Source organism: Salmo salar, chromosome ssa10 (genome assembly GCF_905237065.1).
Source record: "Salmo salar chromosome ssa10, Ssal_v3.1, whole genome shotgun sequence".
Taxonomy (NCBI): Eukaryota; Metazoa; Chordata; class Actinopteri; order Salmoniformes; family Salmonidae; genus Salmo; species Salmo salar.
The window spans coordinates 116,907,000-116,934,982 of record NC_059451.1 but is presented as its reverse complement, the minus strand read 5'-3'; the positions used below and the strand labels follow the sequence as shown (position 1 = coordinate 116,934,982).

At 45.8% G+C, this 27,983-nt stretch overlaps 1 protein-coding gene across 2 annotated transcripts; it reads right to left on the bottom strand.

Moving 5' to 3' along the window:
- Positions 1-6: 6 nt before the first annotated feature.
- On the bottom strand, positions 7-27,965 carry LOC106561670 (L-lactate dehydrogenase B-A chain). Of its 2 annotated transcripts, none has more exons than XM_014125843.2 (8): positions 27,824-27,965; positions 26,492-26,628; positions 3,982-4,099; positions 3,580-3,753; positions 3,283-3,456; positions 2,873-2,990; positions 2,463-2,586; positions 7-1,199 (listed from the first exon to the last, which is right to left on the bottom strand). In XM_014125843.2, exons 2-8 carry the CDS (start codon positions 26,618-26,620, stop codon positions 1,032-1,034), a joined length of 1,005 nt encoding a protein of 334 aa, XP_013981318.1. In that variant the 5' UTR covers positions 26,621-26,628; positions 27,824-27,965; the 3' UTR covers positions 7-1,031. The 2 variants fall into 2 exon arrangements, with proteins under 2 accessions (XP_013981318.1, XP_013981316.1); XM_014125841.2 differs by lacking the exon at positions 27,824-27,965 and adding an exon at positions 27,157-27,536.
- Positions 27,966-27,983: the final 18 nt, after the last annotated feature.

The window sequence follows — 27,983 nt, the reverse complement described above, 5'->3', positions numbered from 1 at the left end:
CAGGACCAATAAATAATCTTGCTTTATTCATTTACACATCAAACATGATTGACAGATTGTATTTCCCTTCATTCTGACAAGGACAAATGACTGAAGCTTTTGCTGATCCCACACCTGAATAAATGTTATTTTTATAGTGCTGTTCACCAACCCAAAGACGCTGTAATCTGCCCCTTTTCCAGTAAAGCAGTCATGTACAAAGTAACTCTCAAACCAAGTGCCCATGAGACCAACATAGAAATAGAACAAATAGGTTCTATTTCTATGGTGACCCAAACTCCCTCCCAGATAACAGGGAAGCTAAGAACAGTACTAGAGTGTAAAATGGGAGCAGTGACACAGAGTATTTTTGGAAGTCGAGTCATTTTTTTACTGTGTAGCCCAGTTAAGAGTGTAGTGCAGTGCTAGCAATGGAAAAGTTTCAGGTTCAATTACATTTACGTCATTTAGCAGACTCTTATCCAGAACGACTTACAGTAGTGAGTTCAAACATTTAAAATGAATGCAGGGAACAAATACACATTCAAAATATATCCATTCCCTGAACTGAAAGTCTTTTTGGATAAAAGCGACTGTTTGCTAAGTGGCATACGTTGAGTTATAGGTGATCAAGAGAGTGGGGATCTGTCCCAATTATCTAACCTTCCTCCAAAAATGTGCACTAGTTCCATTTACATTTTAGTCATTTAGCAGACGCTCTTATCCAGAGCGACTTACAGTAGTGAATGCATACATTTCATACATTTTTTCTCCGTACTGGTCCCCCGTGGGAATCGAACCCACAACCCTGGCGTTGCAAACACCATGCTCTACCAACTGAGCTACACGGGACTCCCTTCCCTTCATTGATTTGAAAGGAAATTACTGATGTAAACTCGCACTGGCCCATGCCTCCAGCGATCCAATGCTTTTGGATTGTGTGAATCTAGATTATAAGATTAGATACATTTTGTAGATTCGAAAATTGTGAAGGAGATATTATTGGGACGCAGCCTGGTGGTGAGTGGAGTGTGGCGCCCCCTCTTGTTCTGTTACACATCCGTCAGGTCCTTCTGTATGCCCCACAGTGTGTCAGCGCTCTGTTTTAATTGGCCAATCTCATTATCCGTCAGGGTCATGTTAATCACGCTGGCCACGCCCCCAGCGTTCAGGACACACGGCAGACTCAGGTACACCTCGTCCTTGACCCCGTACATGCCCTGAAGATCAACAGCATGGACACTTTAGAGCAGTGTAGGTATGTGTGTAGTTATTTGTGTGCATGTATTTATATCTATTGTCTGTAACACACACACACACACACACCCATTCAGTTTGGGGTCACTTAGAAATGTCCTTGTTTTTGAAAGAAAGATTAAGATGGGCAAAAGAACATAGTGCGGCAGGTAGCCTAGTGGTTACAGGTTTAGACTTATAACCGAAAGGTTGCAAGATCGAATCCCCGAGCTGACAAGGTAAAAATCTGTCATTCGGCCCCTGTTCCTAGGCCGGCATTGAAAATAAGAATTTGTTCTTAACTGACTTGCCTCGTTAAATAAAGGTTAATAAATAAATAGACACTGGATAGAGGAACTCTGCCTAGAAGGCCAGCATCCCAGAGTTGCCTCTTCACTGTTGACGTTGAGACTGGTGTTTTGCGGGTACTATTTAATGAAGCTGCCAGTTGAAGACTTGTGAGGCTTCTGTTTCTCAAACTAGATACTCTAACGTACTTGTCCTCTTGCTCAGTTGTGCACCGGGGCCTCCCACTCCTCTTTCTATTCTGGTTAGAGACAGTTTGCGCTGTTCTGTGAAGGGTGTAGTACACAGCGTTGTACGAGATCTTCAGTTTCTTGGCAATTTCTCACATGGAATAGCCTTCAATTCTCAGAACAAGAATAGACTGACGAGTTTCAGAAGAAGGTTTCTGGCCATTTTGAGCCTGTAATCGAACACACAAATGCTGATGCTCCAGATACTCAACTAGTCTAAAGAAGGACAGTTTTATTGCTTCTTTAATCAGAACACAGTTTTCAGCTGTGCTAACATAATTGCAAAAGGGTTTTCTAATGATCAATTTGCCTTTTAAAATGATCAACTTGGATTAGCTAACACAACGTGCCATTGGAACACAGGAGTGATGGTGGCTGATAATGGGCCTCTGTAGATATGCCATAAATAAATCAGCCGTTTCCAGCTACAATAGTCATTTACAACATTAATGTCTACACTGTATTTCTGATCAATTTGATGTTATTTTAAATGGACAAAACATTTGCTTTTCTTTCAAAAACAAGGACATTTCTATGTGACCCCAAACTTTTGAACGGTAGTATGTGTGTTGTGCATTATGGGTATGCTGGGTATGCTGTAATCTGTGGGTGTAGGTGTGTGCTTGTACATTAGATAAGTGTCTACACACTGACACACATTCTACACTCTCTCACATACACTTACATATACAGCACTGTGTGTGTCCTTACCTTGACCATGGTAGAGACAGGGTGGATTCTGTTCATGTTCCTGAGCAGACTCTCTGTCAGGTCAGCCACACTCAGGCCAATGGCCCAGTTAGTATAGCCCTTCAGCGTGATCACTTCATAGGCACTGAAACTCACACAGTCACAGTTTTAAATCTCACTAGCCTTGCAGTTCGAAAAGCAGGGGAGTAACCGGTGGGTTGCCGGTTCGAATCCCAAGGCTGACAGTAAAAATGATTGTGGAAGTGAGCAGGCAACCAGACTGCCGTTGTGACCTTGAGCACAACATACACAGAAATCCATAACAGTGAGAGAACAGAACTACAGAAATTAAACTTCAAATTACATCGATTTACACCAATAGCAATAGAGATAACAGGTTGCTTGAATAGGACTGTGTAGGCCGACATTACCTGTCGACCACCTGCTTGTGTGTCTCCTTCCAGTTCTCCTGGTCAGCATCAGTACCGATGTCAGGGTTCAGCGTCTGCAGGTTAACGCCTGCTACGTTAGCACCGCTCCACACAGGCACTAAAACACACACACAGTTAACCTAATTAACACTTAACTAACCTAATTAACACTTAACTCCTTAAGGCCCAGATAGATTGGCAGGTATCTCACGTCTCACCTTTATCACAGTAACCCTAAAGAAGGGGGTTGCTACTATTTATAGTAGAAGAATTCTAAAGCCTATTTGAATGGTATAAAAACACACACTTGTCCTGACTTCCTGAGTGTGTGTTCTTTAATTTGTCCTAATTATGCACCACACACGCTCACACCACACACACACACACACACACACACACCGGACACTTACCGCTGGTGTCTCCGTGTTCTCCCAGGATCCATCCGTTGAAGCTGGTAGTGTGGATGCCCAGTTTGTCTGCCATCAGGTAACGGAATCGGGCGGAGTCCAGGTTGGTGCCACTGCCGATGACGCGGTGCTTGGGCAGGCCACTCAACTTCCAGGTCACATAGGTCAGCACATCAACTATGGCCAGGGAGAGACTTCTGGGCTTAGACTACACTGCTTTAACAAATAACTGGAGTCACTAACACTAGTATGTGTGTGTGTGTGTGTGTGTGTGTGTGTGTGTGTGTGTGTAGTGAGTACCTGGGTTGGAGACCACGATGATGATGCAGTTGGGGGAGTGTTTGATGATCTGAGGGATGATGTGTTTAAAGATGTTGACATTCCTCTGAACCAGATTCAACCTGCTCTCTCCTTCCTGTTGACGTACGCCCGCCGTTACCACGACGATGCGAGAGTTAGCCGTCACAGAGTAGTCTGGCCGTGGGAGACAAATTAACAAGTTCAGTTTATTAGGACATTTATAACATATCAAAAGACAACGTGACCAATAAAATCGAGAATTATACTAAAAAGTCAAAACACTTATTTATATCGTGGTCCCCTCAGTCAGTAAGGGTACTGAATATCACAAAGACATTTGACACGTAGAGGGTGGCCATCTTGGCTCTCTGGTTACCTAGTTTCCCATTTCTATAGACTCACCTTTGCCTGCGACTATCTTGGGTGTTTTAAGGAAGAGGCTGCCGTGCTGCAGATCCATAATCTCTCCCTTCAGCTTGTCTTCCATCACGTCCACCAAGGCCAGCTCATCAGCTAGCTCCTGCAGAGATATAGCCCCAATACAGGTAATTCATATAAGTAAATGGTAATATTATTGATTACATATAATTTGCATGTGCGCTTCTAAAAACCAATGTTTTATAAATTATTTGAACACACAATGAATGAGGTGTTCCTACATGAGCAATAACATAGCACAAAAGCATAGCAACAACCTTGTTATGACACTAATAAAGAGGGAATGTTTGTGTACTACAGAAAACTGAGAGATGAGTAGTAACAGGTTATACTGTAACATAGGGTGGGGTTAGACTAGATAGGTTATACTGTAACACAGGGTGGGGTTAAACTAGTTATACTGTAACACAGGGTGGGGGTTAGACTAGTTATACTGTAACACAGGGTGGGGGTTAGACTAGACAGGTTATACTGTAACACAGGGTGGGGTTAAACTAGTTATACTGTAACACAGGGTGGGGGTTAGACTAGACTGGTTATACTGTAACACAGGGTGGGGGTTAGACTAGTTATACTGTAACACAGGGTGGGGGTTAGACTAGTTATACTGTAACACAGGGTGGGGGTTAGACTAGACTGGTTATACTGTAACACAGGGTGGGGTTAGACGAGACAGGTTATACTGTAACACAGGGTGGGGGTTAGACTAGTTATACTGTAACACAGGGTGGGGGTTAGACTAGACAGGTTATACTGTAACACAGGGTGGGGTTAGACTAGACAGGTTATACAGTAACACAGGGTGGGGTTAGACTAGACAGGTTATACAGTAACACAGGGTGGGGTTAGACTAGACAGGTTATACAGTAACACAGGGTGGGGTTAGACTAGACAGGTTATACTGTAACACAGGGTGGGGGTTAGACTAGAATGGTTATACTGTAACACAGGGTGGGGGTTAGACTAGTTATACTGTAACACAGGGTGGGGGTTAGACTAGTTATACTGTAACACAGGGTGGGGGTTAGACTAGTTATACTGTAACACAGGGTGGGGGTTAGACTAGACTGGTTATACTGTAACACAGGGTGGGGTTAGACTAGACAGGTTATACTGTAACACAGGGTGGGGGTTAGACTAGTTATACTGTAACACAGGGTGGGGGTTAGACTAGTTATACTGTAACACAGGGTGGGGGTTAGACTAGTTATACTGTAACACAGGGTGGGGGTTAGACTAGACTGGTTATACTGTAACAGGGTGGGGGTTAGACTAGACAGGTTATACTGTAACACAGGGTGGGAGTTAGACTAGACAGGTTATACTGTAACACAGGGTGGGGGTTAGTCTAGACTGGTTATACTGTAACACAGGGTGGGGGTTAGACTAGAATGGTTATACTGTAACACAGGGTGGGGGTTAGTCTAGACTGGTTATACTGTAACACAGGGTGGGGGTTAGTCTAGACTGGTTATACTGTAACACAGGGTGGGGTTAGACTAGACTAGTTATACTGTAACACAGGGTGGGGGTTAGACTAGTTATACTGTAACACAGGGTGGGGGTTAGACTAGTTATACTGTAACACAGGGTGGGGGTTAGACTAGACTAGTTATACTGTAACACAGGGTGGGGGTTAGACTAGACTGGTTATACTGTAACACAGGGTGGGGGTTAGACTAGACAGGTTATACTGTAACACAGGGTGGGGGTTAGACTAGACAGGTTATACTGTAACACAGGGTGGGGGTTAGTCTAGACTGGCTATACTGTAACACAGGGTGGGGGTTAGACTAGAATGGTTATACTGTAACACAGGGTGGGGGTTAGTCTAGACTGGTTATACTGTAACACAGGGTGGGGGTTAGTCTAGACTGGTTATACTGTAACACAGGGTGGGGTTAGACTAGTTATACTGTAACACAGGGTGGGGGTTAGACTAGTTATACTGTAACACAGGGTGGGGGTTAAACTAGTTATACTGTAACACAGGGTGGGGGTTAGACTGGTTATACTGTAACACAGGGTGGGGGTTAGACTAGTTATACTGTAACACAGGGTGGGGGTTAGACTAGTTATACTGTAACACAGGGTGGGGTTAGACTAGACAGGTTATACTGTAACAAAGGGTGGGGTTAGACTAGACTGGTTATACTGTAACACAGGGTGGGGGTTAGTCTAGACTGGTTATACTGTAACACAGGGTGGGGGTTAGACTAGAATGGTTATACTGTAACACAGGGTGGGGGGTTAGACTACAGGTTATACTGTAACACAGGGTGGGGGTTAGACTAGACAGGTTATACTGTAACACAGGGTGGGGTTAGACTAGTTATACTGTAACACAGGGTGGGGTTAGACTAGACAGGTTATACTGTAACACAGGGTGGGGCTAGACTAGACTGGTTATACTGTAATACAGGGTGGGGGTTAGACTAGAATGGTTATACTGTAACACAGGGTGGGGGTTAGACTAGACTGGTTATACTGTAACACAGGGTGGGGGTTAGACTAGACAGGTTATACTGTAACACAGGGTGGGGTTAGACTAGACATACTGTAACACAGGGTGGGGTTAGACTAGACTGGTTATACTGTAACACAGGGTGGGGGTTAAACTAGACAGGTTATACTGTAACACAGGGTGGGGGTTAGACTAGTTATACTGTAACACAGGGTGGGGGTTAGACTAGACAGGTTATACTGTAACACAGGGTGGGGGTTAGACTAGACAGGTTATACTGTAACACAGGGTGGGGTTAGACTAGACTGGTTATACTGTAACAAAGGGTGGGGGTTAGACTAGACAGGTTATACTGTAACACAGGGTGGGGTTAGACTAGTTATACTGTAACACGTGGTGGGGGTTAGACTAGACTGGTTATACTGTAACACAGGGTGGGTTTAGACTAGACTGGTTATACTGTAACACAGGGTGTGGGTTAGACTAGACTGGTAATACTGTAACACAGGGTGGGGGTTAGACTAGACTGGTTATACTGTAACACAGGGTGGGGTCAGACTAGTTATACTGTAACACAGGGTGGGGTTAGACTAGACAGGTTATACTGTAACACAGGGTGGGGGTTAGACTGGACAGGTTATACTGTAACACAGGGTGGGGGTTAGACTAGACAGGTTATACTGTAACACAGGGTGGGGGTTAGACTAGTTATACTGTAACACGGGGTGGGGGTTAGACTAGACTGGTTATACTGTAACACAGGGTGGGGTTAGACTAGTTATACTGTAACACAGGGTGGGGGTTAGACTAGACAGGTTATACTGTAACACAGGGTGGGATTAGACTAGACAGGTTATACTGTAACACAGGGTGGGGGTTAGACTATACTAGTTATACTGTAACACAGGGTGGGGGTTAGACTAGACTGGTTATACTGTAACACAGGGTGGGGTTAGACTGGTTATACTGTAACACAGGGTGGGGGTTAGACTAGACAGGTTATACTGTAACACAAGGTGGGGTTAGACTAGTTATACTGTAACACAGGGTGGGGGTTAGACTAGAATGGTTATACTGTAACACAGGGTGGGGGTTACTCTAGACAGGTTATACTGTAACACAGGGTGGGGTTAGACTAGACAGGTTATACTGTAACACAGGGTGGTGGTTAGACTAGTTATACTGTAACACAGGGTGGGGGTTAGTCTAGACAGGTTATACTGTAACACAGGGTGGGGTTAGACTAGACAGGTTATACTGTAACACAGGGTGGGGGTTGGTCTAGACAGGTTATACTGTAACACAGGGTGGGGTTAGACGAGACTGGTTATACTGTAACACAGGGTGGGGTTAGACTAGACAGGTTATACTGTAACACAGGGTGGGGGTTAGACTAGTTATACTGTAACACAGGGTGGGGGTTAGACTAGACAGGTTATACTGTAACACAGGGTGGGGTTAGACTAGACAGGTTATACAGTAACACAGGGTGGGGTTAGACTAGACAGGTTATACTGTAACACAGGGTGGGGTGTTAGACTAGACAGGTTATACTGTAACACAGGGTGGGGTTAGACTAGACAGGTTATACTGTAACACAGGGTGGGGGTTAGACTAGTTATACTGTAACACAGGGTGGGGGGTTAGACTAGTTATACTGTAACACAGGGTGGGGGTTAGACTAGACTGGTTATACTGTAACACAGGGTGGGGGTTAGTCTAGACTGGTTATACTGTAACACAGGGTGGGGGTTAGACTAGAATGGTTATACTGTAACACAGGGTGGGGGTTAGACTAGACAGGTTATACTGTAACACAGGGTGGGGGTTAGACTAGACAGGTTATACTGTAACACAGGGTGGGGTTAGACTAGTTATACTGTAACACAGGGTGGGGGTTAGACTAGACAGGTTATACTGTAACACAGGGTGGGGGTTAGACTAGACAGGTTATACTGTAACGAAGGGTGGGGTTAGACTAGTTATACTGTAACACAGGGTGGGGTTAGACTAATACTGTAACACAGGGTGGGGTTAGACTAGACAGGTTATACTGTAACACAGGGTGGGGCTAGACTAGACTGGTTATACTGTAACACAGGGTGGGGCTAGACTAGACTGGTTATACTGTAATACAGGGTGGGGGTTAGACTAGAATGGTTATACTGTAACACAGGGTGGGGGTTAGACTAGACAGGTTATACTGTAACACAGGGTGGGGTTAGACTAGACATACTGTAACACAGGGTGGGGTTAGACTAGACTGGTTATACTGTAACACAGGGTGGGGGTTAAACTAGACAGGTTATACTGTAACACAGGGTGGGGGTTAGACTAGTTATACTGTAACACAGGGTGGGGGTTAGACTAGACAGGTTATACTGTAACACAGGGTGGGGGTTAGACTAGACAGGTTATACTGTAACACAGGGTGGGGGTTAGACTAGACAGGTTATACTGTAACACAGGGTGGGGGTTAGACTAGACAGGTTATACTGTAACACAGGGTGGGGTTAGACTAGACTGGTTATACTGTAACACAGGGTGGGGGTTAGACTAGACAGGTTATACTGTAACACAGGGTGGGGTTAGACTAGTTATACTGTAACACGTGGTGGGGGTTAGACTAGACTGGTTATACTGTAACACAGGGTGGGTTTAGACTAGACTGGTTATACTGTAACACAGGGTGTGGGTTAGACTAGACTGGTTATACTGTAACACAGGGTGGGGTCAGACTAGTTATACTGTAACACAGGGTGGGGTTAGACTAGACAGGTTATACTGTAACACAGGGTGGGGGTTAGACTGGACAGGTTATACTGTAATACAGGGTGGGGGTTAGACTAGACAGGTTATACTGTAACACGGGGTGGGGGTTAGACTAGTTATACTGTAACACGGGGTGGGGGTTAGACTAGACTGGTTATACTGTAACACAGGGTGGGGTTAGACTAGTTATACTGTAACACAGGGTGGGGGTTAGACTAGACAGGTTATACTGTAACACAGGGTGGGATTAGACTAGACAGGTTATACTGTAACACAGGGTGGGGGTTAGACTAGACTAGTTATACTGTAACACAGGGTGGGGGTTAGACTAGACAGGTTATACTGTAACACAAGGTGGGGTTAGACTAGTTATACTGTAACACAGGGTGGGGGTTAGACTAGAATGGTTATACTGTAACACAGGGTGGGGGTTACTCTAGACAGGTTATACTGTAACACAGGGTGGGGGTTAGACTAGACAGGTTATACTGTAACAGGGTGGGGGTTAGACTAGACAGGTTAGACTGTAACACAGGGTGGGGGTTAGTCTAGACGGGTTATACTGTAACACAGGGTGGGGTTAGTCTAGACAGGTTATACTGTAACACAGGGTGGGGTTAGACTAGACAGGTTATACTGTAACACAGGGTGGGGGTTAGACTAGACTGGTTATACTGTAACACAGGGTGGGGGTTAGTCTAGACTGGTTATACTGTAACACAGGGTGGGGGTTAGACTAGAATGGTTATACTGTAACACAGGGTGGGGGTTAGTCTAGACTGGTTATACTGTAACACACGGTGGGGGTTAGACTAGACAGGATATACTGTAACACAGGGTGGGGGTTAGACTAGACAGGTTATACTGTAACACAGGGTGGGGGTTAGACTAGTCAGGTTATACTGTAACAGGGTGGGGTTAGACTAGACAGGTTATACTAACACAGGGTGGGGTTAGACTAGTTATACTGTAACACAGGGTGGGGGTTAAACTAGTTATACTGTAACACAGGGTGGGGGTTAGACTAGTTATACTGTAACACAGGGTGGGGGTTAAACTAGTTATACTGTAACACAGGGTGGGGGTTAGACTGGTTATACTGTAACACAGGGTGGGGGTTAGACTAGTTATACTGTAACACAGGGTGGGGTTAGACTAGACAGGTTATACTGTAACAAAGGGTGGGGTTAGACTAGACTGGTTATACTGTAACACAGGGTGGGGGTTAGTCTAGACTGGTTATACTGTAACACAGGGTGGGGGTTAGACTAGAATGGTTATACTGTAACACAGGGTGGGGGTTAGACTACAGGTTATACTGTAACACAGGGTGGGGGTTAGACTAGACAGGTTATACTGTAACACAGGGTGGGGTTAGACTAGTTATACTGTAACACAGGGTGGGGTTAGACTAGACAGGTTATACTGTAACACAGGGTGGGGCTAGACTAGACTGGTTATACTGTAATACAGGTTGGGGGTTAGACTAGAATGGTTATACTGTAACACAGGGTGGGGGTTAGACTAGACTGGTTATACTGTAACACAGGGTGGGGGTTAGACTAGACAGGTTATACTGTAACACAGGGTGGGGTTAGACTAGACATACTGTAACACAGGGTGGGGTTAGACTAGACTGGTTATACTGTAACACAGGGTGGGGGTTAAACTAGACAGATTATACTGTAACACAGGGTGGGGGTTAGACTAGTTATACTGTAACACAGGGTGGTGGTTAGACTAGACAGGTTATACTGTAACACAGGGTGGGATTAGACTAGACAGGTTATACTGTAACACAGGGTGGGGGTTAGACTATACTAGTTATACTGTAACACAGGGTGGGGGTTAGACTAGACTGGTTATACTGTAACACAGGGTGGGGTTAGACTGGTTATACTGTAACACAGGGTGGGGGTTAGACTAGACAGGTTATACTGTAACACAAGGTGGGGTTAGACTAGTTATACTGTAACACAGGGTGGGGGTTAGACTAGAATGGTTATACTGTAACACAGGGTGGGGGTTACTCTAGACAGGTTATACTGTAACACAGGGTGGTGGTTAGACTAGACAGGTTATACTGTAACACAGGGTGGTGGTTAGACTAGTTATACTGTAACACAGGGTGGGGGTTAGTCTAGACAGGTTATACTGTAACACAGGGTGGGGGTTAGTCTAGACAGGTTATACTGTAACACAGGGTGGGGTTAGACTAGACAGGTTATACTGTAACACAGGGTGGTGGTTAGACTAGTTATACTGTAACACAGGGTGGGGGTTAGTCTAGACAGGTTATACTGTAACACAGGGTGGGGTTAGACTAGACAGGTTATACTGTAACACAGGGTGGGGGTTAGTCTAGACAGGTTATACTGTAACACAGGGTGGGGTTAGACGAGACTGGTTATACTGTAACACAGGGTGGGGTTAGACTAGACTGGTTATACTGTAACACAGGGTGGGGTTAGACTAGACAGGTTATACTGTAACACAGGGTGGGGGTTAGACTAGACAGGTTATACTGTAACACAGGGTGGGGGTTAGACTAGACAGGTTATACTGTAACACAGGGTGGGGTTAGACTAGACAGGTTATACTGTAACACAGGGTGGGGTTAGACTAGACAGGTTATACTGTAACACAGGGTGGGGTTAGACTAGACAGGTTATACTGTAACAGGGTGGGGGTTAGACTAGTTATACTGTAACACAGGGTGGGGGTTAGACTAGTTATACTGTAACACAGGGTGGGGGTTAGACTAGACTAGTTATATTGTAACACAGGGTGGGGGTTAGACTAGACTGGTTATACTGTAACACAGGGTGGGGGTTAGACTAGACAGGTTATACTGTAACACAGGGTGGGGGTTAGACTAGACAGGTTATACTGTAACACAGGGTGGGGGTTAGTCTAGACTGGTTATACTGTAACACAGGGTGGGGGTTAGACTAGAATGGTTATACTGTAACACAGGGTGGGGGTTAGTCTAGACTGGTTATACTGTAACACAGGGTGGGGGTTAGACTAGAATGGTTATACTGTAACACAGGGTGGGGGTTAGTCTAGACTGGTTATACTGTAACACACGGTGGGGGTTAGACTAGACAGGTTATACTGTAACGCAGGGTGGGGGTTAGACTAGACAGGTTATACTGTAACAGGGTGGGGTTAGACTAGACAGGTTATACTAACACATGGTGGGGTTAGACTAGTTATACTGTAACACAGGGTGGGGGGTTAGACTAGACTGGTTATACTGTAACACAGGGTTTGGTTAGACTAGACTGGTTATACTGTAACACAGGGTGGGGTTAGTCTAGACAGGTTATACTGTAACACAGGGTGGGGGTTAGACTAGACAGGTTATACTGTAACACAGGGTGGGGGTTAGACTAGACAGGTTATACTGTAACACAGGGTGGGGGTTAGACTAGACAGGTTATACTGTAACACAGGGTGGGGTTAGACTAGACAGGTTATACTGTAACACAGGGTGGGGGTTAGACTGGTTATACTGTAACACAGGGTGGGGGTTAGACTGGTTATACTGTAACACAGGGTGGGGGTTAGACTGGTTATACTGTAACACAGGGTGGGGGTTAGACTAGTTATACTGTAACACAGGGTGGGGGATAGACTAGACAGGTTATACTGTAACACAGGGTGGGGTTAGACTAGACTGGTTATACTGTAACACAGGGTGGGGGTTAGTCTAGACTGGTTATACTGTAACACAGGGTGGGGGTTAGACTAGAATGGTTATACTGTAACACAGGGTGGGGGTTAGTCTAGACTGGTTATACTGTAACACAGGGTGGGGGTTAGACTAGAATGGTTATACTGTAACAGGGTGGGGGTTAGACTAGACGGGTTAGACTGTAACACAGGGTGGGGGTTAGTCTAGACGGGTTATACTGTAACACAGGGTGGGGTTAGTCTAGACAGGTTATACTGTAACACAGGGTGGGGTTAGACTAGACAGGTTATACTGTAACACAGGGTGGGGGTTAGACTAGACTGGTTATACTGTAACACAGGGTGGGGGTTAGTCTAGACTGGTTATACTGTAACACAGGGTGGGGGTTAGACTAGAATGGTTATACTGTAACACAGGGTGGGGGTTAGTCTAGACTGGTTATACTGTAACACACGGTGGGGGTTAGACTAGACAGGATATACTGTAACACAGGGTGGGGGTTAGACTAGACAGGTTATACTGTAACACAGGGTGGGGGTTAGACTAGACAGGTTATACTGTAACAGGGTGGGGTTAGACTAGACAGGTTATACTAACACAGGGTGGGGTTAGACTAGTTATACTGTAACACAGGGTGGGGGTTAAACTAGTTATACTGTAACACAGGGTGGGGGTTAGACTAGTTATACTGTAACACAGGGTGGGGGTTAAACTAGTTATACTGTAACACAGGGTGGGGGTTAGACTGGTTATACTGTAACACAGGGTGGGGGTTAGACTAGTTATACTGTAACACAGGGTGGGGTTAGACTAGACAGGTTATACTGTAACAAAGGGTGGGGTTAGACTAGACTGGTTATACTGTAACACAGGGTGGGGGGTTAGTCTAGACTGGTTATACTGTAACACAGGGTGGGGGTTAGACTAGAATGGTTATACTGTAACACAGGGTGGGGGTTAGACTACAGGTTATACTGTAACACAGGGTGGGGGTTAGACTAGACAGGTTATACTGTAACACAGGGTGGGGTTAGACTAGTTATACTGTAACACAGGGTGGGGTTAGACTAGACAGGTTATACTGTAACACAGGGTGGGGCTAGACTAGACTGGTTATACTGTAATACAGGTTGGGGGTTAGACTAGAATGGTTATACTGTAACACAGGGTGGGGGTTAGACTAGACTGGTTATACTGTAACACAGGGTGGGGGTTAGACTAGACAGGTTATACTGTAACACAGGGTGGGGTTAGACTAGACATACTGTAACACAGGGTGGGGTTAGACTAGACTGGTTATACTGTAACACAGGGTGGGGGTTAAACTAGACAGATTATACTGTAACACAGGGTGGGGGTTAGACTAGTTATACTGTAACACAGGGTGGTGGTTAGACTAGACAGGTTATACTGTAACACAGGGTGGGATTAGACTAGACAGGTTATACTGTAACACAGGGTGGGGGTTAGACTATACTAGTTATACTGTAACACAGGGTGGGGGTTAGACTAGACTGGTTATACTGTAACACAGGGTGGGGTTAGACTGGTTATACTGTAACACAGGGTGGGGGTTAGACTAGACAGGTTATACTGTAACACAAGGTGGGGTTAGACTAGTTATACTGTAACACAGGGTGGGGGTTAGACTAGAATGGTTATACTGTAACACAGGGTGGGGGTTACTCTAGACAGGTTATACTGTAACACAGGGTGGGGTTAGACTAGACAGGTTATACTGTAACACAGGGTGGTGGTTAGACTAGTTATACTGTAACACAGGGTGGGGGTTAGTCTAGACAGGTTATACTGTAACACAGGGTGGGGGTTAGTCTAGACAGGTTATACTGTAACACAGGGTGGGGTTAGACTAGACAGGTTATACTGTAACACAGGGTGGTGGTTAGACTAGTTATACTGTAACACAGGGTGGGGGTTAGTCTAGACAGGTTATACTGTAACACAGGGTGGGGTTAGACTAGACAGGTTATACTGTAACACAGGGTGGGGGTTAGTCTAGACAGGTTATACTGTAACACAGGGTGGGGTTAGTCTAGACTGGTTATACTGTAACACAGGGTGGGGTTAGACGAGACTGGTTATACTGTAACACAGGGTGGGGTTAGACTAGACAGGTTATACTGTAACACAGGGTGGGGTTAGACTAGACAGGTTATACTGTAACACAGGGTGGGGGTTAGACTAGACAGGTTATACTGTAACACAGGGTGGGGTTAGACTAGACAGGTTATACAGTAACACAGGGTGGGGTTAGACTAGACAGGTTATACTGTAACACAGGGTGGGGTTAGACTAGACAGGTTATACTGTAACACAGGGTGGGGTTAGACTAGACAGGTTATACTGTAACACAGGGTGGGGGTTAGACTAGTTATACTGTAACACAGGGTGGGGGTTAGACTAGTTATACTGTAACACAGGGTGGGGGTTAGACTAGACTAGTTATATTGTAACACAGGGTGGGGGTTAGACTAGACTGGTTATACTGTAACACAGGGTGGGGGTTAGACTAGACAGGTTATACTGTAACACAGGGTGGGGGTTAGACTAGACAGGTTATACTGTAACACAGGGTGGGGGGTTAGTCTAGACTGGTTATACTGTAACACAGGGTGGGGGTTAGACTAGAATGGTTATACTGTAACACAGGGTGGGGGTTAGTCTAGACTGGTTATACTGTAACACAGGGTGGGGGTTAGACTAGAATGGTTATACTGTAACACAGGGTGGGGGTTAGTCTAGACTGGTTATACTGTAACACACGGTGGGGTTTAGACTAGACAGGTTATACTGTAACGCAGGGTGGGGGTTAGACTAGACAGGTTATACTGTAACAGGGTGGGGTTAGACTAGACAGGTTATACTAACACATGGTGGGGTTAGACTAGTTATACTGTAACACAGGGTGGGGGTTAGACTAGACTGGTTATACTGTAACACAGGGTTTGGTTAGACTAGACTGGTTATACTGTAACACAGGGTGGGGTTAGTCTAGACAGGTTATACTGTAACACAGGGTGGGGGTTAGACTAGACAGGTTATACTGTAACACAGGGTGGGGGTTAGACTAGACAGGTTATACTGTAACACAGGGTGGGGGTTAGACTAGACAGGTTATACTGTAACACAGGGTGGGGGTTAGACTAGACAGGTTATACTGTAACACAGGGTGGGGGTTAGACTGGTTATACTGTAACACAGGGTGGGGTTAGACTCTGGTTATACTGTAACACAGGGTGGGGGTTAGACTGGTTATACTGTAACACAGGGTGGGGGTTAGACTAGGTTATACTGTAACACAGGGTGGGGGTTAGACTAGACAGGTTATACTGTAACACAGGGTGGGGTTAGACTAGACAGGTTATACTGTAACACAGGGTGGGGGTTAGACTAGACTGGTTATACTGTAACACAGGGTGGGGGTTAGACTAGATGGTTATACTGTAACACAGGGTGGGGGTTAGACTAGACAGGTTATACTGTAACACAGGGTGGGGTTAGACTAGGTTATACTGTAACACAGGGTGGGGGTTAGACTAGACAGGTTATACTGTAACACAGGGTGGGGGATAGACTAGACAGGTTATACTGTAACACAGGGTGGGGTTAGACTAGACTGGTTATACTGTAACACAGGGTGGGGGTTAGTCTAGACTGGTTATACTGTAACACAGGGTGGGGGTTAGACTAGAATGGTTATACTGTAACACAGGGTGGGGGTTAGACTAGACAGGTTATACTGTAACACAGGGTGGGGTTAGACTAGTTATACTGTAACACAGGGTGGGGGTTAGACTAGACAGGTTATACTGTAACACAGGGTGGGGGTTAGTCTAGACAGGTTATACTGTAACACAGGGTGGGGTTAGTCTAGACTGGTTATACTGTAACACAGGGTGGGGTTAGACGAGACTGGTTATACTGTAACACAGGGTGGGGTTAGTCTAGACTGGTTATACTGTAACACAGGGTGGGGTTAGACGAGACTGGTTATACTGTAACACAGGGTGGGGTTAGACTAGACAGGTTATACTGTAACACAGGGTGGGGTTAGACTAGACAGGTTATACTGTAACACAGGGTGGGGGTTAGACTAGTTATACTGTAACACAGGGTGGGGGTTAGACTAGACAGGTTATACTGTAACACAGGGTGGGGTTAGACTAGACAGGTTATACAGTAACACAGGGTGGGGGTTAGACTAGACAGGTTATACTGTAACACAGGGTGGGGTTAGACTAGACAGGTTATACTGTAACACAGGGTGGGGTTAGACTAGACAGGTTATACTGTAACACAGGGTGGGGTTAGACTAGACAGGTTATACTGTAACACAGGGTGGGGTTAGACTAGACAGTTATACTGTAACACAGGGTGGGGGTTAGACTAGTTATACTGTAACACAGGGTGGGGGTTAGACTAGTTATACTGTAACACAGGGTGGGGGTTAGACTAGACTAGTTATACTGTAACACAGGGTGGGGGTTAGACTAGACTGGTTATACTGTAACACAGGGTGGGGGTTAGACTAGACAGGTTATACTGTAACACAGGGTGGGGGTTAGACTAGACAGGTTATACTGTAACACAGGGTGGGGGTTAGTCTAGACTGGTTATACTGTAACACAGGGTGGGGGTTAGACTAGAATGGTTATACTGTAACACAGGGTGGGGGTTAGTCTAGACTGGTTATACTGTAACACAGGGTGGGGGTTAGACTAGAATGGTTATACTGTAACACAGGGTGGGGGTTAGTCTAGACTGGTTATACTGTAACACACGGTGGGGGTTAGACTAGACAGGTTATACTGTAACGCAGGGTGGGGGTTAGACTAGACAGGTTATACTGTAACAGGGTGGGGTTAGACTAGACAGGTTATACTAACACATGGTGGGGTTAGACTAGTTATACTGTAACACAGGGTGGGGTTAGACTAGTTATACTGTAACACAGGGTGGGGGTTAGACTAGACTGGTTATACTGTAACACAGGGTTTGGTTAGACTAGACTGGTTATACTGTAACACAGGGTGGGGGTTAGACTAGACAGGTTATACTGTAACACAGGGTGGGGGTTAGACTAGACAGGTTATACTGTAACACAGGGTGGGGGTTAGACTAGACAGGTTATACTGTAACACAGGGTGGGGTTAGACTGGTTATACTGTAACACAGGGTGGGGGTTAGACTAGACTAGTTATACTGTAACACAGGGTGGGGGTTAGACTGGTTATACTGTAACACAGGGTGGGGGTTAGACTGGTTATACTGTAACACAGGGTGGGGGTTAGACTAGTTATACTGTAACACAGGGTGGGGGATAGACTAGACAGGTTATACTGTAACACAGGGTGGGGTTAGACTAGACTGGTTATACTGTAACACAGGGTGGGGGTTAGTCTAGACTGGTTATACTGTAACACAGGGTGGGGGTTAGACTAGAATGGTTATACTGTAACACAGGGTGGGGGTTAGACTAGAATGGTTATACTGTAACACAGGGTGGGGGTTAGACTAGTTATACTTTAACACAGGGTGGGGTTAGACTAGACAGGTTATACTGTAACACAGGGTGGGGGTTAGACTAGTTATACTGTAACACAGGGTGGGGGGTTAGACTAGACAGGTTATACTGTAACACAGGGTGGGGGTTAGACTAGACTGGTTATACTGTAAACAGGGTGGGGTTAGACTAGTTATACTGTAACACAGGGTGGGGTTAGACTAGTTATACTGTAACACAGGGTGGGGTTAGACTAGACAGGTTATACTGTAACACAGGGTGGGGCTAGACTAGACTGGTTATACTGTAACACAGGGTGGGGCTAGACTAGACTGGTTATACTGTAACACAGGGTGGGGGTTAGACTAGAATGGTTATACTGTAACACAGGGTGGGGGTTAGACTAGACTGGTTATACTGTAACACAGGGTGGGGGTTAGACTAGACAGGTTATACTGTAACACAGGGTGGGGTTAGACTAGACATACTGTAACACAGGGTGGGGTTAGACTAGACTGGTTATACTGTAACACAGGGTGGGGGTTAAACTAGACAGGTTATACTGTAACACAGGGTGGGGGTTAGACTAGTTATACTGTAACACAGGGTGGGGGTTAGACTAGACTGGTTATACTGTAACACAGGGTGGGGGTTAGACTAGACAGGTTATACTGTAACACAGGGTGGGGGTTAGACTAGACAGGTTATACTGTAACACAGGGTGGGGGTTAGACTAGACAGGTTATACTGTAACACAGGGTGGGGGTTAGACTAGACAGGTTATACTGTAACACAGGGTGGGGTTAGACTAGACAGGTTATACTGTAACAGGGTGGGGGTTAGACTAGACTGGTTATACTGTAACACAGGGTGGGGTCAGACTAGTTATACTGTAACACGGGGTGGGGTTAGACTAGACTGGTTATACTGTAACACAGGGTGGGGGTTAGACTAGACTGGTTATACTGTAACACAGGGTGGGGGTTAGACTAGTTATACTGTAACACAGGGTGGGGGTTAGACTAGACAGGTTATACTGTAACACAGGGTGGGGTTAGACTAGACAGGTTATACTGTAACACAGGGTGGGGTTAGACTATACTAGTTATACTGTAACACAGGGTGGGGGTTAGACTAGACAGGTTATACTGTAACACAGGGTGGGGTTAGACTAGACAGGTTATACTGTAACACAGGGTGGGGGTTAGACTAGACTGGTTATACTGTAACACAGGGTGGGGTTAGACTGGTTATACTGTAACACAGGGTGGGGGTTAGACTAGACAGGTTATACTGTAACACAGGGTGGGGTTAGACTAGACAGGTTATACTGTAACACAGGGTGGGGGTTAGACTAGACTGGTTATACTGTAACACAGGGTGGGGGTTAGACTAGACTGGTTATACTGTAACACAGGGTGGGGGTTAGACTCTGGTTATACTGTAACACAGGGTGGGGGTTAGACTAGACTAGTTATACTGTAACACAGGGTGGGGGTTAGACTAGACAGGTTATACTGTAACACAGGGTGGGGTTAGACTAGACAGGTTATACTGTAACACAGGGTGGGGGTTAGACTAGACTGGTTATACTGTAACACAGGGTGGGGGTTAGACTAGACAGGTTATACTGTAACACAGGGTGGGGGTTAGACTAGACAGGTTATACTGTAACACAGGGTGGGGGTTAGACTAGACAGGTTATACTGTAACACAGGGTGGGGGTTAGACTAGACAGGTTATACTGTAACACAGGGTGGGGGTTAGACTAGACAGGTTATACTGTAACACAGGGTGGGGTTAGACTAGACTGGTTATACTGTAACACAGGGTGGGGGTTAGACTAGACAGGTTATACTGTAACACAGGGTGGGGTTAGACTAGACAGGTTATACTGTAACACAGGGTGGGGGTTAGACTGGACAGGTTATACTGTAACACAGGGTGGGGGTTAGACTAGACTGGTTATACTGTAACACAGGGTGGGGTTAGACTAGACTGGTTATACTGTAACACAGGGTGGGGTTAGACTAGACAGGTTATACTGTAACACAGGGTGGGGGTTAGACTAGACAGGTTATACTGTAACACAGGGTGGGGGTTAGACTAGACTGGTTATACTGTAACACAGGGTGGGGGTTAGACTAGACTGGTTATACTGTAACACAGGGTGGGGGTTAGACTAGACAGGTTATACTGTAACACAGGGTGGGGGGTTAGACTAGACTGGTTATACTGTAACACAGGGTGGGGGTTAGACTAGACTGGTTATACTGTAACACAGGGTGGGGGTTAGACTAGCAGGTTATACTGTAACACAGGGTGGGGTTAGACTAGACAGGTTATACTGTAACACAGAGTGGGGTTAGACTAGACAGGTTATACTGTAACACAGGGTGGGGGTTAGACTAGACTGGTTATACTGTAACACAGGGTGGGGGTTAGACTAGACTGGTTATACTGTAACACAGGGTGGGGGTTAGACTAGACTGGTTATACTGTAACACAGGGTGGGGGTTAGACTAGATGGTTATACTGTAACACAGGGTGGGGGTTAGACTAGTTATACTGTAACACAGGGTGGGGGTTAGACTAGACAGGTTATACTGTAACACAGAGTGGGGTTAGACTAGACAGGTTATACTGTAACACAGGGTGGGGGTTAGACTAGACTGGTTATACTGTAACACAGGGTGGGGGTTAGACTAGACTGGTTATACTGTAACACAGGGTGGGGGTTAGACTAGACTGGTTATACTGTAACACAGGGTGGGGGTTGACTAGACTAGTTATACTGTAACACAGGGTGGGGGTTAGACTAGGGTTATACTGTAACACAGGGTGGGGTTAGACTAGACAGGTTATACTGTAACACAGGGTGGGGGTTAGACTAGACAGGTTATACTGTAACACAGGGTGGGGGTTAGACTAGACAGGTTATACTGTAACACAGGGTGGGGTTAGACTAGACTGGTTATACTGTAACACAGGGTGGGGGTTAGACTAGACTGGTTATACTGTAACACAGGGTGGGGGTTAGACTAGACAGGTTATACTGTAACACAGGGTGGGGGTTAGACTAGACAGTTATACTGTAACACAGGGTGGGGTTAGACTAGACAGGTTATACTGTAACACAGGGTGGGGTTAGACTAGACAGGTTATACTGTAACACAGGGTGGGGGTTAGACTAGACAGGTTATACTGTAACACAGGGTGGGGGTTAGACTAGACAGGTTATACTGTAACACAGGGTTGGGGTTAGACTAGACAGGTTATACTGTAACACAGGGTGGGGGTTAGACTAGACAGGTTATACTGTAACACAGGGTGGGGGTTAGACTAGACTGGTTATACTGTAACACAGGGTGGGGGTTAGACTAGACTGGTTATACTGTAACACAGGGTGGGGGTTAGACTAGACAGGTTATACTGTAACACAGGGTGGGGTTAGACTAGACTGGTTATACTGTAACACAGGGTGGGGGTTAGACTAGACTGGTTATACTGTAACACAGGGTGGGGGTTAGACTAGACTGGTTATACTGTAACACAGGGTGGGGGTTAGACTAGACTAGTTATACTGTAACACAGGGTGGGGGTTAGACTAGACTGGTTATACTGTAACACAGGGTGGGGTTAGACTAGACGGTTATACTGTAACACAGGGTGGGGTTAGACTAGACTGGTTATACTGTAACACAGGGTGGGGTTAGACTAGACTGGTTATACTGTAACACAGGGTGGGGGTTAGACTAGACAGGTTATACTGTAACACAGGGTGGGGGTTAGACTAGACTGGTTATACTGTAACACAGGGTGGGGGTTAGACTAGACAGGTTATACTGTAACACAGGGTGGGGGTTAGACTAGACTGGTTATACTGTAACACAGGGTGGGGGTTAGACTAGACTGTTATACTGTAACACAGGGTGGGGTTAGACTAGACAGGTTATACTGTAACACAGGGTGGGGTTAGACTAGACTGGTTATACTGTAACACAGGGTGGGGGTTAGACTAGACTGGTTATACTGTAACACAGGGTGGGGGTTAGACTAGACTGGTTATACTGTAACACAGGGTGGGACTAGACTGGTTATACTGTAACACAGGGTGGGGTCAGGCTAGTTATACTGTAACACAGGGTGGGGTTAGACTAGACAGGTTATACTGTAACACAAGGTGGGGGTTAGACTAGACAGGTTATACTGTAACACAGGGTGGGGGTTAGACTAGACAGGTTATACTGTAACACAGGGTGGGGTTAGACTAGTTATACTGTAACACAGGGTGGGGTTAGACTAGACAGGTTATACTGTAACACAAGGTGGGGGTTAGACTAGACAGGTTATACTGTAACACAGGGTGGGGGTTAGACTAGACAGGTTATACTGTAACATAGGGTGGGGTTAGACTAGTTATACTGTAACACAGGGTGGGGGTTAGACTAGAGTGGTTATACTGTAACACAGGGTGGGGTTAGACTAGACAGGTTATACTGTAACACAGGGTGGGGTTAGACTAGACAGGTTATACTGTAAAACAGGGTGGGGGTTAGACTAGACTAGTTATACTGTAACACAGGGTGGGGGTTAGACTAGACTGGTTATACTGTAACACAGGGTGGGGTTAGACTGGTTATACTGTAACACAGGGTGGGGGTTAGACTAGACTAGTTATACTGTAACACAGGGTGGGGGTTAGACTAGACTGGTTATACTGTAACACAGGGTGGGGTTAGACTAGTTATACTGTAACACAGGGTGGGGGTTAGACTAGAGTGGTTATACTGTAACACAGGGTGGGGGTTAGACTAGACAGGTTATACTGTAACACAGGGTGGGGTTAGACTAGACAGGTTATACTGTAACACAGGGTGGGGGTTAGACTAGACTGGTTATACTGTAACACAGGGTGGGGGTTAGACTAGACTGGTTATACTGTAACACAGGGTGGGGTTAGACTGGTTATACTGTAACACAGGGTGGGGGTTAGACTAGACTAGTTATACTGTAACACAGGGTGGGGGTTAGTCTAGACAGGTTATATTGTAACAGGGTGGGGGTTAGCCTGGTTATACTGTAACACAGGGTGGGGGTTAGACTAGACAGGTTATACTGTAACACAGGGTGGGGGTTAGTCTAGACAGGTTATACTGTAACACAGGGTGGGGGTTAGTCTAGACAGGTTATACTGTAACACAGGGTGGGGGTTAGTCTAGACAGGTTATACTGTAACACAGGGTGGGGGTTAGACTAGACTGGTTATACTGTAACACAGGGTGGGGGTTAGACTAGACAGGTTATACTGTAACACAGGGTGGGGTTAGACTAGACAGGTTATACTGTAACAGGGTGGGGGTTAGACTAGACTGGTTATACTGTAACACAGGGTGGGGGTTAGACTAGTTATACTGTAACACAGGGTGGGGGTTAAACTAGTTATACTGTAACACAGGGTGGGGTTAGACTAGACAGGTTATACTGTAACACAGAGTGGGGTTAGACTAGACAGGTTATACTGTAACACAGGGTGGGGGTTGGACTAGACTGGTTATACTGTAACACAGGGTGGGGGTTAGACTAGACAGGTTATACTGTAACACAGGGTGGGGGTTAGACTAGACTGGTTATACTGTAACACAGGGTGGGGGTTAGACTAGTTATACTGTAACACAGGGTGGGGGTTAGACTAGTTATACTGTAACACAGGGTGGGGGTTAGACTAGTTATACTGTAACACAGGGTGGGGGTTAGACTAGTTATACTGTAACACAGGGTGGGGGTTAGACTAGTTATACTGTAACACAGGGTGGGGTTAGACTAGACAGGTTATACTGTAACACAGGGTGGGGTTAGACTAGACTGGTTATACTGTAACACAGGGTGGGGGTTAGACTAGACTGGTTATACTGTAACACAGGGTGGGGGTTAGACTAGACTGGTTATACTGTAACACAGGGTGGGGTCAGGCTAGTTATACTGTAACACAGGGTGGGGTTAGACTAGACAGGTTATACTGTAACACAAGGTGGGGGTTAGACTAGACAGGTTATACTGTAACACAGGGTGGGGTTAGACTAGTTATACTGTAACACAGGGTGGGGGTTAGACTAGACTGATTATACTGTAACACAGGGTGTGGTTAGACTAGTTATACTGTAACACAGGGTGGGGGTTAGACTAGAGTGGTTATACTGTAACACAGGGTGGGGTTAGACTAGGCAGGTTATACTGTAACACAGGGTGGGGGTTAGACTAGACAGGTTATACTGTAACACAGGGTGGGGTTAGACTAGACAGGTTATACTGTAACACAGGGTGGGGGTTAGACTAGACTATTATACTGTAACACAGGGTGGGGGTTAGACTAGACTGGTTATACTGTAACACAGGGTGGGGTTAGACTGGTTATACTGTAACACAGGGTGGGGGTTAGACTAGACTAGTTATACTGTAACACAGGGTGGGGGTTAGACTAGACAGGTTATACTGTAACACAGGGTGGGGTTAGACTAGTTATACTGTAACACAGGGTGGGGGTTAGACTAGACTGGTTATACTGTAACACAGGGTGGGGTTAGACTAGTTATACTGTAACACAGGGTGGGGGTTAGACTAGAGTGGTTATACTGTAACACAGGGTGGGGGTTAGACTAGACAGGTTATACTGTAACACAGGGTGGGGTTAGACTAGACAGGTTATACTGTAACACAGGGTGGGGGTTAGACTAGTTATACTGTAACACAGGGTGGGGGTTAGACTAGACTGGTTATACTGTAACACAGGGTGGGGTTAGACTGGTTATACTGTAACACAGGGTGGGGGTTAGACTAGACTAGTTATACTGTAACACAGGGTGGGGGTTAGACTAGACAGGTTATACTGTAACACAGGGTGGGGTTAGACTAGTTATACTGTAACACAGGGCGGGGGTTAGACTAGACAGGTTATACTGTAACACAGGGTGGGGGTTAGTCTAGACAGGTTATATTGTAACAGGGTGGGGGTTAGCCTGGTTATACTGTAACACAGGGTGGGGGTTAGACTAGACAGGTTATACTGTAACACAGGGTGGGGGTTAGTCTAGACAGGTTATACTGTAACACAGGGTGGGGGGTTAGTCTAGACAGGTTATACTGTAACACAGGGTGGGGGGTTAGTCTAGACAGGTTATACTGTAACACAGGGTGGGGTTAGTCTAGACAGGTTATACTGTAACACAGGGTGGGGGTTAGACTAGACAGGTTATACTGTAACACAGGGTGGGGTTAGACTAGACAGGTTATACTGTAACACAGGGTGGGGGTTAGACTAGACAGGTTATACTGTAACACAGGGTGGGGGTTAGACTAGACTGGTAGTACTGTAACACGGTGGGGGTTAGACTAGACTGGATATACTGTAACACAGGGTGGGGGTTAGACTAGACAGGTTATACTGTAACACAGGGTAGGGGTTAGTCTAGACAGGTTATACTGTAACAGGGTGGGGGTTAGACTAGACAGGTTATACTGTAACACAGGGTGGGGGTTAGACTAGACAGGTTATACTGTAACACAGGGTGGGGGTTAGACTAGACAGGTAGTACTGTAACACGGTGGGGGTTAGACTAGACTGGATATACTGTAACACAGGGTGGGGGTTAGACTAGACAGGTTATACTGTAACACAGGGTAGGGGTTAGTCTAGACAGGTTATACTGTAACAGGGTGGGGGTTAGACTAGACAGGTTATACTGTAACACAGGGTGGGGGTTAGACTAGACTGGTTATACTGTAACACAGGGTGGGGGTTAGACTAGTTATACTGTAACACAGGGTGGGGGTTAGTCTAGACAGGTTATACTGTAACAGGGTGGGGGTTAGTCTAGACAGGTTATACTGTACAACAGGGTGGGGGTTAGTCTAGACTGGTTATACTGTAACACAGGGTGGGGGTTAGTCTAGACATAATACTGTAGCAATGTTTTTGACACGAGTCAGTCAACAACACAGAGCAGTCGGGTCTTACCCTGAGCAGGATGCTAAAAGCACAGGCCATGCCCACCTGGCCGACCCCCACCACCGTCACCTTGTTCCTGGGTGGCTCCGGGTTCCCACTGACCAGGGGGGTCATGAGCTTCTGAAGGATAGAGGCCATGTTCAATGCTGGAGGGAAGGAGATGGGAAAAGAGGGGGGAGAGAGGAAGAGAGAGATGCAAGGGGAGGGCAGACATAGGAAAGGAAAAGAGTGGAGTGAGAGGAGGAGGGAAGGGGTTGGGTAGAGGGAGAGAAAGAGAATGAACCTGGTCAGACACATAAAATGTAAGTCTTTTACATGTCCAAAGCGACACAATAGTGAACCCTCAAACACAAGCAGGACAAACACTTTTCCTGACCCAGCTAGGATTCATTTGGGTTTCATTAAATAATTGATGCACTCAAAAAATAACCTGCGTCGCTTTAAAATGGCAGGCTGACAGCACTGCCCAGAGATTAGAGATTAAGGTTTTAGACATTTGATTCTAGTCTTTAGTCCTGCATGACTTTCGCCTACTACCACCTACACCCGATTCTTAAACACACACAAACAACCATTCAAACAACAGAAAAACCACATCACTGTGCAGAGCTTGTCGATCCTAGCAGGAAACCCTTAACTCCTTTAGGCACAAACAATAACAAACAAATACTTGCTTTGTTGGAGGATGCTCCGAGCTGTAAGATACAAATACCACCCTGTAATCAACATGTCTAAAACCAGAAGAGAGCTATGGTGCCTTCTCCCTGCAACCACAGCACCTCACACAACGACCGTATCCTCTATCCAGTCAAGTCAGGAGGAATACTGTAGATAAACTGCGGCACTACAGAGTCGGAGCATGTGACGCAGGCCCAAAACGAGTGTGCACCACAGTGACAGCGGCACAAAGCTCTTGAACCGGCTCCTCCTCCTGCTTTACTCTGACGGGACAACGCTCTAGGTTTACTAATCAGATGCCAAATGTCTGTAATGACACAGGCCCCATCTGGTGTACCTGCCCTGCACCTCAGATGGCGATCTACACTGTGTATCCTCCACATACAACACCGGTTCTGCCAGTCCCATTCTGTTAAAGATCCCCAAAACACACACATCTCTGGGTCGCTCCTCTTTACGGTTCGCTGCAACTAGCGACTGGAACGAGCTGCAACAAACAGTCAAACTGGACAGTTTTATCTCCATCTCTTCATTCAATGACTCAATCATGGACACTTACTGAGTTGTGGCTGCTTTACGTGATGTATTGTTGTCTCTACCTTCTTGCCCTTTGTGCTGTTGTCTGTGCCCAATAATGTTCATACCCTGTTTTGTACTACCTACCGTGTTGTCATGTTGTGTTGCTGCCATGTTGTTGTCCTAGGTCTCTCTTTATGTAGTGTCTCTGTCGTGATGTGTTTGTCCAATATTTAAATGTAATTTATTTTTTAATTCCAGCCCCGTCCCCGCAGGAGGCTTTTTGCCTTTTGGTAGGCCGTCATGG